At 39.6% G+C, this 14,811-nt stretch overlaps 1 protein-coding gene across 1 annotated transcript; it reads right to left on the bottom strand.

Moving 5' to 3' along the window:
- Positions 1-1,817: 1,817 nt before the first annotated feature.
- gjc4b (gap junction protein gamma 4b) lies at positions 1,818-11,084 on the bottom strand. Its single transcript, XM_055053041.1, has 3 exons — positions 10,842-11,084; positions 4,236-5,412; positions 1,818-4,157 (listed from the first exon to the last, which is right to left on the bottom strand). The coding sequence occupies exons 2-3, from the start codon at positions 5,380-5,382 to the stop codon at positions 4,144-4,146; spliced, it is 1,161 nt and encodes a 386-aa protein (XP_054909016.1). The 5' UTR covers positions 5,383-5,412; positions 10,842-11,084; the 3' UTR covers positions 1,818-4,143.
- Positions 11,085-14,811: the final 3,727 nt, after the last annotated feature.

Below are 14,811 nucleotides of genomic sequence, written 5' to 3'. Positions count from 1 at the left end.
GATGAAAAATTTGTATCTCTACTGGCACATAATTTCACTTAAAACAAAAATTTTTTCCCATATAGGAAGTAAAATTGTCCGCCAGTGGAAATAGTACTTTTTAAATTAATATTAAGGAATTATTAACTTAAAACAAACTCTTATATCTTGCTGAAAAGTCAAAAACAGAGCATGAAATGAAGTCATATTACTAGTATAAAGTTGTATGTAAATCAAGTTCAATCATGTTTATTTGTGTAGCATATTTCAGCAACAAAGATCATGAAAACAAAAACGTAAACACAATGCCGTCACCAACTGAGGAAACGGTAACATCACATTTTGTCAAGTGTCATTAAAATCATCGACACAACGTTCAAAAGCAGCTCTAACGGGTGATGGTGGGTTTTATTTTCTTATTGTTGCACTAATAGTTTGTTGCAATTGAAATATTTGCATAAGAAACTAGACAAAAATACTTTGTAAGATTTTGTGCTTTTTCAGTGAATCAGTGTCTTTCTAACGCCTCGTCTCCGTCACTGACAACCTGTACATAAGAATTTATAAAAACAGTTTTATATCATCTGGAGGTTTTTCTGTTTATTCATTCAAAACATATCAAAGTATTAGAAGGACACAATCTTTGGGTTGTAGATGTGTTTTTATTACAAATGGGTGCAAAACGTTTTTGATATTCTGCTAATTAGCAGAATATTAATTTGATTCTGCTAAAAAATGTTAGAATAAAATTGCATGTATTAATTTTATTTAAAAAATGTATCATTTTTTGCAAATCTTTGCAATTTTTCCAAAGATATCCCAACTTCCGCTTAACACTTCCTCTTGTCTTGGTCTTTTCCCTCAGTAGTAACATGCGGTTGTGGATCACATGACTAGGGCGAGTTTTGTTTTTTATTCCTTGTTTCTATGAAGCAAATTTATCTTTGTAATTCCAATTTGTGCAGTTATAGAGGAATGCAGCTTATGTTAGCATTGGTAAATGTAAAATAACAGAAGCATCATCTCTGGATGTATTTCCATTAAAACTCTCCTAAATCAGTCCTGCAACCATAACAATAGTATTCTTATTGTTCAGAACCAAAAATCTCGTTGAGAAGAACTGATGGTTTATGACCTGTGATCGTGATGCTGACCAGAAGAGGGCGCCAGAGCTCAATGAGCTGCAGGTCTGTGCCAACAGTATAAAACACCAGAACTACACATTACCCTTGGTGTGATGTTAATTTTATTTTTTTGTTTGAATTTAGAAAATATTAAAGTTCATGATGTAAGTCTTTATCATTATGATTGGACCAGCAAAATTTATTTGCAAGACAAAATATCTGGGATTATTTAGGCTCTCTCTGGGTGCCAACGGTTAGCCGCTAGGCTAGGCTCTCTCTGGGTGCCAACCGTTAGCCGCTAGGCTAGACTCTCTCTGGGTGCCAACCGTTAGCCGCTAGGCTAGGCTCTCTCTGGGTGCCAACCGTTAGCCGCTAGGCTAGGCTCTCTCTGGGTGCCAACCGCTAGCCGCTAGGCTAGGCTCTCTCTGGGTGCCAACCGTTAGCCGCTAGGCTAGACTCTCTCTGGGTGCCGTTCTCTTGCTTCAAAACCACCATTCAGTCCTCTTTAAATATCTCCAAGCAGTAAAAAACCCTTGATTGTTACTCATCTTACTTAAATTTCTTCAATTGACTCAAACCAAAAATATAAATATTGAAACTGCTTAAAAGTTTTCCAAAGTTAACTTTGTAAATGTTTTGCTGCCAACTCCTGATCAAATTTTGTAAGGACAGTCTTACCAAACCCCTCACTCCCATTGAGACAACTTAGAACACTGATTGTAAAAATGTTTATTTTAGAAACCACAAAGTACTAGTCAATACAAAAACGTATAAAAGTACAAAAAAAGTTGGTCAAAAAATATCTGAGATGACAATATTTAAGGTGTACTAATGGCACTGTGGTTATGAATCTGAATACAAAAATTGGTGCAATCAAAGAAGAAATTCACATTGTAGCAGTTTTTTTGCAGCCATCCTCTCAGGTCTGGAACACCAAGCTCCAGAAGACTAGCATTTAGCAGATGGTGAAGTGGCACACAGCTTCTTCTATTATTAAACTAACAGACAACTGAACAGGCAGGTGCGGCAGAAGTAAACATTTCATGGTCACAAAAATCATGTACCGAAGAAAAGAAGCAACAGGTTGATCCAAACAGAAATCAAAAGAAAAACAAAAAACTGCTGCACTTTATCTTTCAAACTGTACCGAACAAGTTCACTTTCAGCCACGGAAAGCAGAGACAGTAGTGAACGTTTAACAACAATACTCAGAATACAAAAATAAAGAACAGTATCAAACATTTCAAAACAATACATGGCAATATCAAGAGTTACACGGTTCTTTTATTTCAAGCATTACCCAGGTTTGTTTGTTCCTTTGGACAAAGGCACCTCAAGTGTTCCAGTTACCTATAAAAGAGGCCTGTACTGCGAAGAAGGTTCATCGCTTCAAGATTCCTTCAGTTTGACTGAGAACATACAGAGCAGCAAAACAGAAACAGCTCCACGCTGAGAGAGCACACAGAAAAACTTCATTGTAAACTACTAAGAGGATTGTTGAACTGAAGTTCACTGAATTGACGGCAAATGGTTCAACAAAGGATAAAACTAACCAACAGATCTGACTTCCTCACTTCCCTTAACCCCCTTGATCCAACATGCTAGAGGCTGTTCACCTTGGAGACCTGCTGCGGATACGGGTATGGCGTGGCATGAGATTTACACCAGATTTTCAAGGACCAGCGAGAGCTCACCGTATGCCGCCGGAACCTTGACGATTTCCAGAGCACAAGAATGAGCAAAGATTCAACAATCAAAGGGTGCAAGAACAGAAAGATGAAACCCATGGATAGATGGCAATGATGAGATAAAGTAGTAACAGCCCAGGAAAGAACAGGAATGATACAAGGAAGAGATGATGGAAAATATTCATTATTTCAGAATATTGAAATACTGAAGACCAATTCCAGATAGCTCAGGAATCCCAAACATCTAAGTAGATTAGATTCTTGGTATTCCTATCCCAGCTTGAATTGGTCTTCAGTATTCCCCTAGATTGTCTCCCATCCAGTCTTCCTTGCTTCCTCTTGTCCTTTCCTGTTATGTTACTACTTTCCTTTATGATTGCCATCTGCTCATCAGTTCTTGCTTCTGTCAATCGTTCCTTGCATCATTCTTGTCCTTTGTGGTTTTACTACATTTTGTCCTTCCGTTATTGTTTCCTAGTTTCCCTCCCTTTTCATGCAGCCTGTGTAGTTAGTTCTATCCACTGTGAAACCATTTACCGTAAATTCAACCAAAACAAGAAGGGACTGATTGAAAGCCTGCAAAGACAAGGGAAAGTATCAAAGGATGCAAGGAAGACAGGATTAATACTGAAGACCAATTCTGGACAGCACAGAAATCCACATAATCTTCTCTATAAAGCATAACACCAAAGCCTTAAGGAGTTTGATCATTTGCTCAGAGGTTTCACTTTGATTTTGGAAATGGATTGAGTCCTGAAATCTGTGAAGAAACAGAACTACAGCTGCGCAGTACAGGCCACAGGTTCCAGGATTGGAAGTGTTGACCAGTTCCGGACCAACACTAACATTTAATAAAAGACACTTGAGAGGAGCCCTTGTTGTGTGATGATCAACATCTTGTACAGTCTTCATAAGATCATAACTCCCAGTACTGGTGTTTGATTTGAGGCGCCCTGTTCAACCTTTTGCTCTCTTCTACAATCACTCTCACTAGGTACACACGTTACAAAACGACTGGCTGGGCCTTTCCGCAACAAAATTCCAGTTCAAGTCTAAAGGCAAACTTGAGATTTACACACCGACCAAAACAATAATAATAATAATAAAAAGATAGAAATGACAAGAAGCTCCAAGTTTCTTAATAAAATATCCATATAGTATCTAACAGTTAGCTGCCCTGAGGGAGATGTACATGTCAACCTTTACCACTTCTGTTGCATGACGGCAGTTGATAAGCACTTTGGGTCTGCCACGTGGAGTTCTGCACAGTGGGATGTAACACTGGAGGGCTTGGGGTCTTCATCCACCTCAAGCAAGTCCATCACTTCCCTTTTTGTTCTCATCGTTTGAGTTTACGCACGCAGACCTGTGAAGACATCTGTTGGTCAGTTTCCTTGGATAAAAGCCACGATTTATGAAAGTGAGAGAAGAGGAAATGACTTACCTTTCTCACAGGTGCTGCTTTGCTTCTCCTGGGCAAAGTTTAGTCTGTTCTGCTCCACTGCAATGCCGTTGGACTCTGGGCTGCTGCTGCGGGGCGGGCTGTTCTCCTCGTTTTGGTATGCCAAATCCAGGTGCTGCTGAGCGAGTTTCAGGTGTCGGCGCAGCCTCTCCAGCTCCCGAGACGATGCTTCATCACCAAAGGATTCGCGACCCGAGTCTCCGAAGTTATCCCTGAAGCCCATCTTTCCGTTGGGGTCCTTCTTCAGAGCGGTGTGGTACCCTGGAGGGGCAGAGGGTTGGCGGCAGATCGAAGACCTCTGGCTGGCAGGTGGCGGGGGGCGAGGGGCTCGAGAGCGAGGCCGCGGCCGGCAAAAGCAGTCCCGAATCCCGCTGACGCCAAGATGAAAGATCTCCAGCATGGTGAAGAAGAGGCACAACGCGCTGACACCGTACATGATGAGCAAGAAGATGGTTTTCTCAGTGGGGCGAGAAATGAAGCAATCCACCGTGTGCGGGCAAGGAGAGCGCGTGCAGACGTAGGATGGCGCCACCTCCAACCCGTAAAGGACATACTGCCCAAACAAAAACGCCCCCTCAAAGACGGCACGGGACAGTAGCTGGAAGACATAGACCTTCATCAGTCCGTCTCTCTTTATGCGACGTCGGCCGTCGTGCTTCTTTTTCGGCTTCTCTGCAACTTCCTTCTCTTTGTCCGGCTCAATCTCCTCGAGGATCATGGGGTCTTCCTCCCCGTTATCCTCCGCCTCTTCATAATCCCTGTTGGCGCCCCGACTCACTATCGGCATCTTCTTTCTGCCCTGTGGCCTGTATTCGTCGTCGTCCATGCGGGCGATCTTGTGCATGGCAAACCCAAGGTACAAGATGGTGGGCGTGGTGATCATGATCACCTGAAACACCCAGAAGCGAATGTGCGAAAGAGGAGCAAACGCGTCGTAGCAAACGTTCTCACAACCGGGTTGCTGTGTGTTGCACACAAATTTACTCTGTTCATCATAGTAGATCGACTCGCCACCGACCGCCGTCAGCACGATCCGGAAGACGATGAGGAAGGTGAGCCAGATTTTGCCCACGAAGGTTGAGTGATTAGAAATCTCATCCAGCAGACGAGTGAGAAAGCTCCAGCTCATTTTGCTGCCGGATGGAGGAAGTTATGAATCCTGTGGAGAGGAAAAGAGGAAAATGTCCATAAGAACATGCCCTGAAAAAACAATTACAAGAAAAAGCTCTACAACTCTCTGAAATATTTATTATATCACTTATGAAAATTTCTTAGAATTTTGATTTATTGTCACAATAAATTTCAATTAGTGTTTTTAATCAACCAAAACTGTATGTATAGTTGGAATTGTTCATTTTACTTTCTCTTTTTTCATTAAGAGCATCAATACATTTGAAAAATATGATTAAATGGAATTAGTGTGAGTAGTTTAGGGACAAAACCCATTTCCTTAGGTGGCTTTTCTCCAAAAGAAGTGTATTACAGTTTTTTAGAGCAGTATTTGTGTTGCTCTGCCAGTCAGTTACCCTAGAAAGTAGAAATAAATAGTTTTTATTACTTTGATTGTTATCACAATGATACTCTAAACTATTGTGATAAAAGTTTAAGTTCATGTCACCAACCTACTATATGACCACTGCAGAGCGAAAAATGTACATTTCCATCAAAAAATTATATTAATCAGAAAAATTTTCTACAAAAAAATATTGAGTCTGAAAAGTCAAAAATAATTGTTAGAAAAAGTAAAAATTTAGAATTAATCGCAGAAAGTTTTTTAAAAAAAAATTAAGAAAATTTCTAAGTTTGAAAACTTTGGCAGAAAAATAATGTTTTAGATTAATCAAAATATTTCTAGAGAAAATGAAACTTCAGAGTTGAAGAGGATGAAAATTTGCTAGAAAAACTACAATTTTGAGATGAATCTAAGAAAAAACAGGGAACTGAGTTTGAAAGGTTAAAATTTTTCTAGGAAAAATGTTTTAATTAATGTCAAAAGTTTGAAAAAAAGAGTTCCACTTTTGAAAATTCTCAGTTTGAAATAGTCAACTTGTGAAACTCGGATATCCTCACCTGAATTTCAACCCAGATGTTGCCTGCATTTAAACAAACGGCCACAGTGTGGCGCAAAATCACAAGCAAACGCATCTCCCTCCTCACCTGCATCAATGAGTCTAACATGCTGGGGCAAAGCTCCCAGAAAAAGCCTAAAAACCAACCGACCATAACCCCCGCAGTCACAAAACGTCAAAACTGTAGTTTCCCAGAATATCCAGAAGTTTTATTGTTGTTGATACACAAACTCTGACGGAGTTGTTGTATTTTCTAGTGTCTTACTAAACAGTTAGTTCTTCAAGACACACACACAGATGCTGCTGATTGAAGTTTAATAGGGTCTCACAATGACTAATATGCTGTTGTGGTTTCACAGCATCTAACAAACATCAATGTCTGCAGAGTCTTGATCTCACTTAATAAAAAAGCTTTGTAATGTAATTAACCGTTTGAGTAAAACACGGTTTATTACATTTGTCTCGTCTTAATCTACAAGAGCTGATTTTGCCAGCCAGCTGATTGGCTGTGAAGACATTAAGATGGAGAAACGGCACTAAACTTCGTAGAAACTAGTAAATTATAGACTTCTAAACCGCAAAACACGGCGTTCTGTCCCGCTGATGTGACCAATTACAGTTTGATTAGGACTAAATTACTTTGTACACCTGACTAGCTTGTTTTTTCCAGCAGTTTGTAGAGTTACACAACCTCCTATAAGACCTCCTATAAGAACGGACTATCCCTTTAAGAACAGATACTGCAGCTGAAAAAGCCTTAAGGCGTTTAGTGAAGGTTAAATACTTGGAAACCAAATTCCTTCAGGTGTCTGGAAATCTGATCTTTCTGCATTCACACTCAGTTCAGCTTATTCCCGCTTCTTATTTTTAAATTAGTTTGATATTTCTGAACACTTAGAAATATTTTGAGTTGTCATGATTTGGTTGTTTTCCACCAATTCTGGCATTTAAAGTATTTAAAAGTGATCAACATTTTTATTACATTTAGCAAATCAAAGCTGTTTTCATGTTGTCTTACATACCGTTTACTAAATTTGATTTAAAAACCTAAATACATACAGACGCATAAACGTTAAATAAGTAAACCCGTTAAATTATGTTATATTTTTATGCAACTGTTTGTCAAAATTGCAGATGCAGTTGTTCCACAAATGGATCACGAGTCAACGCTACATTTTAGAACCATATCTTGCATCAATAACGCCAACAAAACTGTTCTCCACAGGAAGTCCAAATATGGTCGCCTGAATCAGCAAGTCTTGAACAGAAAAGAAAGAATCCAGTTGGGCTTGATGTAGACCAGTTCAAGAGTCTGTTAACTTAGTGAATAATGAGCAATTCTTTATGAACTCATTTCCAAGAAGTACAAAGGAAAGAAAATCCCTCCAGACCTGTTGATCTGCCGTGCGAATCGACAAGCCTGCTGAACAATGCATCACAACCTGCTGATTGCAACTGTTGCTTTAGAAAACTTCACTGTAACCGTGAGTCACTTGGGTCGCTGTGCTCGTTTACGACCGTTTGCAGACCGTTACACCCTGCGTTACCGGTTATCCGTAAACTCTGTCTGCCGTATCGTTTGGTTTGTTTGTTAGCATTTTGTCCACAGTTCATGTCAGCAGACACCAGAAATGCTTCTTTTGTTGTTTCGCAACCACTAATTATAATTTATTTTGCTTGGTTTTTGTTAAGAATTAGACTAATTTATTTTTGCTAAGTTATTAATGTTACAGATCTAAGGTTATGTGAATAGTAGATCTATTGTTGTTTATTGATTGATTGTTTGATTGATTGAGACCCTCCTTGTCAGCTGACCTCCTGCTGTGATTAACAAGCAGCACCATCTGCTCTGGTGGATCTGATGGTTTGGTGAAGGAGTGAAACAGTTTTTCTACCGCACCAGTTTACGTTTATATTTCAATTTTTTTGTAAGTCGACTTGGAGAATATTTCTATTTTTCTAAGTAAAGAAAACACACCTTTGAAACTAGAAAACTCTCCACAGGTGCTTTTTGTTTTGGGTGAGTTGAAAACCTTCTTGATGTGACGCTGGCAGGTTTTGATTTTTGAAAACTGGTTATTCTGCAAGAGTGGCCTTAACAGGAACATTATGAATTCATATTTACATGTAAATGTTTGCTATTATAGCTATTTCTGTCACTAGATGGTAATTAAACAGTTTTTTACAATCTGTTGTCAACAATGGTTCAATATTTGAGATTTTAAGTAGATAAGTTGAATAAAGTTAATGTAACAGTTGTAAAAATAGAGTTGTGTATTAGTTTAGCTAGTTAAGCTACTTTAAAATGAGGCTAGTTTTAGTTAAATGAAGCTAAATCTTGTTAAGCCAGCTGGGCTGATTGTGTGACGACCCACTGATTAATGTGTTTGATTATTGATAACCCCACTCACTTTATCTGCAACATCCAAAATGGCAGACATCTTACTTTCCCTGCAGAGGGAGACAAGTAGAATATTGTTTTTTTTTATTTTTATTAAGTGCATGAAAACAAGTGAAAAGTAACAAACTGATCAAAACAAATGTTTTTCAAAACTTTTGTCTACTTTTTAAAAACTATTGCGTTTAAAAATAAGTTCTAGTTTATTTTTAGCCATTTCTTAAGTGAATATTTTAACTCAAATTAAAAGGTTTTCCAACTAAATTAAATGTAGTCATGTTTGTGGCATTTCTAATAACTGGTGCATTTCTGTGTCTTAATAAATGAATCTAGTGGCTCAGTGGGCAGAGCGGTTTTTATTCTGACAAACATTTTTTCTTAGAAATTATCAAAATTCCTGGAGTATTTGGTGGAACCAGAAGCAGCGTCGGCATTAAATGGCTGCAAAGCAGCCAGAAAAGCTACCTAGAGACGTTTTATTTCCCCTCTAATCTTTGTTCTTGGCTGCAGGTTCCTTCATCTGTTTAGTATTTTACAAAAAGCATAAAATAAAACGTACACTACAGCTTCTGTTGTAAGATCAGAGAGAGAAAGGGAAGTATGGAAACATCTGGCTCTGCTTTACGACTGGATGCACCAGGAAACCAGATCCAGCAGGTTCCTTTTAGTTGTTTTGTAATTTTTATTAAAGGCCCACTTTTCAAATGTTTTAAATGTGCAGAACATTACTGCCTAAGTTTAAAAAAAAAACGTATTGAAATCAAAATAAAATATCTATTTTTGGCAGCAACGATTGTAGAAAGGTTTATATGTAGGCTATATATATATATATTTTTTAAATTATCTTCTGTTTTCATCCCATTCAATAAAATCTTGTCCAGCTGCTCCTCTTGGCATTCCCATGTTGCTCTCATTGATCTTTTCACCTTGGCTACCTGTTCACTGCAGAACGCAGTTAAATAAAGAAAATAAAAAGCTTTGCCATCATAAATCTCAGAACTTTTTATATCTGTAAGTCACTGCCAGATCAGATCAGAGCCTGCAGTCTGATCCAAACCACAACTCGGTACATTTTTTACGGCCTCTGTTTTTATTTAACTCACTTTTTCATTCCTCAAAGTTCATTCTTATTATTGAACCTGGAGACCAAACTTGGAGTTTTAGTTCATTTGTGTGAATCAGGCGCTGATTTCCTGTGGAATCAATTTCTGCAGGATTTCTCCGTTTTCTCCGTTAACATCTTGTCTCATCTGTAGTGTGTGAATCTCAGCGCTGCTGCGGGATTAAAGGGATTTTTGACCATTTTCAAGCGTCGCGGTTCTGCAGAACAGAGGCGCTTTTGTGGCCCCAACATCTGGGAGAAGGGTTAAAGTTGATTTATCCCAGCCCTTCAGCCTAAAGGGGGGAAGGGAAAAGGCTCGAGGAGAAAAAATGGAATTACATAAAAAAAAATGAAGTTTCGGAGGAATGTGCTCGCTCCTGGAGAAACCAGGAAACTGACGCATGTTTGGGTTTCATGAAGCCAAGAATGTCATCATGAAGCAGCGCGACGTGAACTGGAAACTAATCCCATTTGCGGGGAATGCGGGAAAGAGGAGGAGGGGGGGGGGATCCTCCTCGTGGCAAACGACGTCACGGCGGAACCTCTCAGGACCCGAACTGGAACCGGGTCACCAATCTGAGACCAACTGGATCATTTTAACCACCAGTTAGAGCAAAATCACAGCAAATCTGAGGATCAAGAGATTTTAACAAGACAGAAAAACACAAGAGGAGCCTTGCAGATTTCACTGGATCAATAAAAACCTAAACTGGCTTTTTATGTTAAATACTCAACCCGTTGATTGAATCAAAGCCATTTTCTCCCCAATTCGCAGGTAATCCCAGGTAATCCGACTGGTTTCCAGCCTCTAACTGGAGCTACATCCCACCAGTTTGTGCGCTTCAACTCAAACTGGTTTTAACACATTTGATTCACTTTCCCAGCATATCTAGTTTTCAAAGCCAGTTTCATGAGCAGATTGTGAAGCAGCGAGATTCAGAGTGAAGCCAGAGCGGCGTGTTGCAGATAAAGAGCGCACCGGTGAGGATGCCTCCCCGCCTTTCTGGCTTTTCTTTTACCTTCACAATGTCTTCTGGGTCCTGGAAGTTGTCTTCAGTTGGTTTTCTGGATTTTAAGCCCTTCAAGTTGCCTTTTTTCTCCTTCCTTTGCTTCGAGGAGACAGCTGCTTCTCCAGTGGTGCTGCGCGAACTGGGCGAGGACAAAGAATCCCAAATCCCCGTTTTCTCCTCCCAGTTTCGGCTCCCCACCCCCTCGCCTGCGCAGCCAGGAGTCTGCAGCTTTTCCTGGACCGCCCATTATCCTCACTCCTTACAAAACTCATCGCACTGATTTCTCTCTCGGTTTTTTTTTTTTTTTTTTTTTTTTTTTTTTTTTTTTTTTTTCAGATTAGATTGCATCATGCTTGGCGCACAAACTGATTTATTCTTGTTATTTGTGCAGGTCGTGATGAGAAGCTGCAGTCAGGTCAGGTCTTTAACTCTTTGTTCTGGGCTGTAAAGAGGAGCCCACTGTAAAGTCTGACCCTCTTCCTGCTCACAACAATATTCGGAAGTCGTTGCTAAATCTCCAAACTTGTGTCACAGCAGAAGGAACAAATGGTTTCCTGAGAGTCTCTGCACGAGTCTGTCTGCACGTCATGCATTTCTGGCTGTTTCCATCAGCCATGGAGTTCCTCAGGGTTCAGTTCTGGGCACCATTTTCTTTGTGGTTTATCTTTATAAGACTTTCTGAAATATCTTCACTGCTTCATATTTGATGGAGTTGCATAGTAACATTTACTCAAATAGGCTGAGTAACTTTGTTTTCATTTTTAGGAGTCTTTTTTCTACACTGTATTTATGATTAAGTTTTGCTACTGTTATTTCAGTGAAATTTCTGGATTTTCTACCCACTGAATGAAAAACAAACATGTTTTAACCATAGACACAGATACACACACAGCTTTTCTGTTAAAGTTTCATATGTTTTTTTTATTGAAAAAAAACTGACTTGGAAACATTTTCTATTGGCTGATTGTTATTTTTGTTATGTAAATTATTATCCTCATGGTCTGTAGAAGAATTCCCTCTTTATAATTTGTTCCGTCTCATTGTTAAATATTAAATGATTGATAACTTGATCATTACTTCAGTGGATGTTTTACCAAATACTGTTTTACTTGAGTAAAGATATGTTGAAGTCGTTCTTCTGGGGTCCTGATTATAACTTTTGGATTCTCTGCTCTCCTCTGGCTTTCGTCAACTTTTAAACTTTATCCATCTTCCAACCCTTTGGAAACGGCGCTGTGCAACTTTTACATGCTATTCACACCAAATCTGCTCTGTTTGAGTCAAACTCCAGTTTGTTTGCCTGAGGCTGTTTGCTTAGCGCTGAGCTGCCTGTAAAAACGCCATGCATTCAAATCATTTCAAAGTTCCTCAGGTAAAACAGAAGTCAGAAGCGAAATTGAATTTATCTATAATAGTTTTTTGCTATGCATGTTAAATCTGTCCTTTGTGATTTGTTTGAATGACTTCCACTGTATGTGTGCGTTAATGATGGTCCAGGAAGAGCAGCTGCAGTCAGATTTGTTTTTGGAGGTGTGAACATTTAATCAAACTGATTCTTTCTGAAAGAGCAAACTTTGTTCTGCCTACAGACCTCGGTCTGGGTTCGGTTGAAGTGAACTCCAGAAGCAGGAAATGGATTATAACGCAGGGCATTCTGGGAAAATGCAAGCAGAACAAATGTGTTAGCATAGCGCTAGCAGGAGAAAATCAAAAAAATCCTACAACCAATAAACTCCATTTTTGTTTACATTTTCTGAAGAAGGAAGTGGCGCTCTGTGTCTTTTTTTCAGTAGTTCATGTTGCAGCGCCCCCTCAGGCGAGGAGGGCTACAGTTTTTTCAAATGATTTGACTGGTTTGACTCAGAGCAGTGAGAAAGTGAACCACAGCACTGAAAATGGAACAAATGTTGCAACTTTGTTCCCCAATCGAACCGACTTAGAGCTGAAAGTAACATTAGATACGCCTCAGCTCCAACAGGACTGAATCAGCAGCTCTGATGTTGTAGTTGAAGCGTTTTATTGACGTCTATCGGATCAAATCTAAACACGGTGGGACACAAAGCGTTAAGGACTGGAGCTGAACAAACTTGGCTTAGGTCAATGCTTAGAATGGCCCAGTCAATATTCAGACTCTAGACGTGAAAAAAAACGATTCTGAGAGACTCTCCATCCAACCTGACTGCACTTGAGCTAGATTGCAAAGAGACATAGTAAATTATTTCATATAAAATCTAAATGTGTGGCAACCTGAATGGGTAGGAATACTCTTCCAAGTTGCTGTAACCCGTCTTCCTACTGATATTTGCATTAAACCAATCTGAGACTTTCTTCAGGAAACTAATTTTGCGGCCAGCTGATGCAGCGTTTTCCCTGAAGGTGACTCGGACCGAGCCACACAGATTAGAACCGTTCAGTCGGCTTCAGCGTCTCCAGGGAATCTCTCGGGACCAACAATCACATTTTCCCTCCTGCATCTCTTCAGATGACAGGTGTTCATCACTTCATCACCTCTGTGGAACAAAACGCATCAGCTTCTCCTTCACACATTGTCTGGGAAGCCTCACCTTCCTCATCAGTGGCCGGTGAAAGCACACAAAGAGGAGCAGTTATTGTTAAATATCTGCTGCAAACAGGAGGTCAGTGGAGGAATGCATTGCCCTTCCCCCTCCTCAGGGTGCAGCTCCAGCTCCATTGTGAAGCACAAGCATGCTCTCATTCATGGGGTGTGATCTGGGGTATCCACTGTCTAAGTGACAGAGAAATATGACGAGCTGCCCTGCAGATGGGGAGCTGAGAAACAGCCGCTCTGCTTGATTTTTCATCGATTAGTTCTGTAAGCAGAGTTTGATCATGCATATCGAGGCGACATTGCTCCCATTGTTGGTGAATCTCTGCTTGATTTGATGAAGCATGTGCCGTCACACCCTCCAAACCGATACCTAATCCGACATGTTGGACAAAGAAAAGCTGCAAAAACACACAATCTTACCAAGTATTTGGTCTAGTTTCTAGTGCAGATATCTTAGGAATCCTGAATTTTAAAAGTAATTTAAAAGCAACTTATCAGCAAGATAGAAAAGCTTGTTTCAAGTAGATAATTAATATTAGTGAAAAAGTACTTTCTACGTGGGGATATTATTATTATTTTCCATGCATAAGACCAGCAGTGACCTTTGGACCAGGCAGGGAGAGACCTGCAGGAACCGCATTCACTGCAAGAAACAAGAATTATTGGTCCAGTTTCTAGTGCAAAGATCGTAGTAGACATGAAATAAAACTAACTTACAGGTAACTTTTTAGCCAGATGTAGGAGCTTGTTTTAAGTCAATAATTCATTATTATTGATGAAAAAGTTTCTGTTCCATTGGCAGATTATTTCACTTTTAACAAGATATTTTCCTATAGAAGTGAAGTAATCTGCCAAAGGAACTGGTAGTTTTTTTATTTTTACCAATTTTGAGGAAGTATTGAGTTAAAACAAGCTCCTATATCTTGGTGAAATGTTTTTTATTGGTAAATTTTCTTTAATATAGAGTGTAGTAAAACATTTGTACCAGAAACTAGACCAAAAATGCTCTGTAATATTTAGTGTTTTTGCAGCGTCGGCCCTACAAACCTTCAAATAACCGACAGAAACGTTGAGTCTGCAACTGAAGCGAAAGGCTTTCGTGATGAAACTTTGAACCTGGTACCACAAACAGATTTCTGATCACAGCGGCCCAAACCTGTGATGCATGTGAATCAGTCCCACCAGCAGCTTCTTCCTCCATCCTCATCCTCTCGAATCACTCGTTGTGATTTCCCATCAATTTCAACGCTTCGGTTCCAATTGAAAAGGCTTAACAGTGTCACTCATTGGCAGGACGGAGTTAGCACTTCCACACCTAGCATGTCATCTACCCAGAAATCATAAATAACATGGCGATGTCAATATTTTACTACTTTCCTACATTGTTTCTTGTAAAATTAACATTCCTAA

This window comes from Poeciliopsis prolifica, unplaced genomic scaffold, assembly GCF_027474105.1.
Source record: "Poeciliopsis prolifica strain line A6 unplaced genomic scaffold, Auburn_PproV2 SCAFFOLD036, whole genome shotgun sequence".
Taxonomy (NCBI): domain Eukaryota; kingdom Metazoa; phylum Chordata; class Actinopteri; order Cyprinodontiformes; family Poeciliidae; genus Poeciliopsis; species Poeciliopsis prolifica.
This window is presented reverse-complemented; position numbering and strand designations above follow the sequence as displayed.

Coding starts and splice junctions, on each gene's coding strand:
- gjc4b (XM_055053041.1), bottom strand. CDS start 5,382: ATGAGCTGGAGCTTTCTCACTCGTCTGCTGGATGAGATTTCTAATCAC.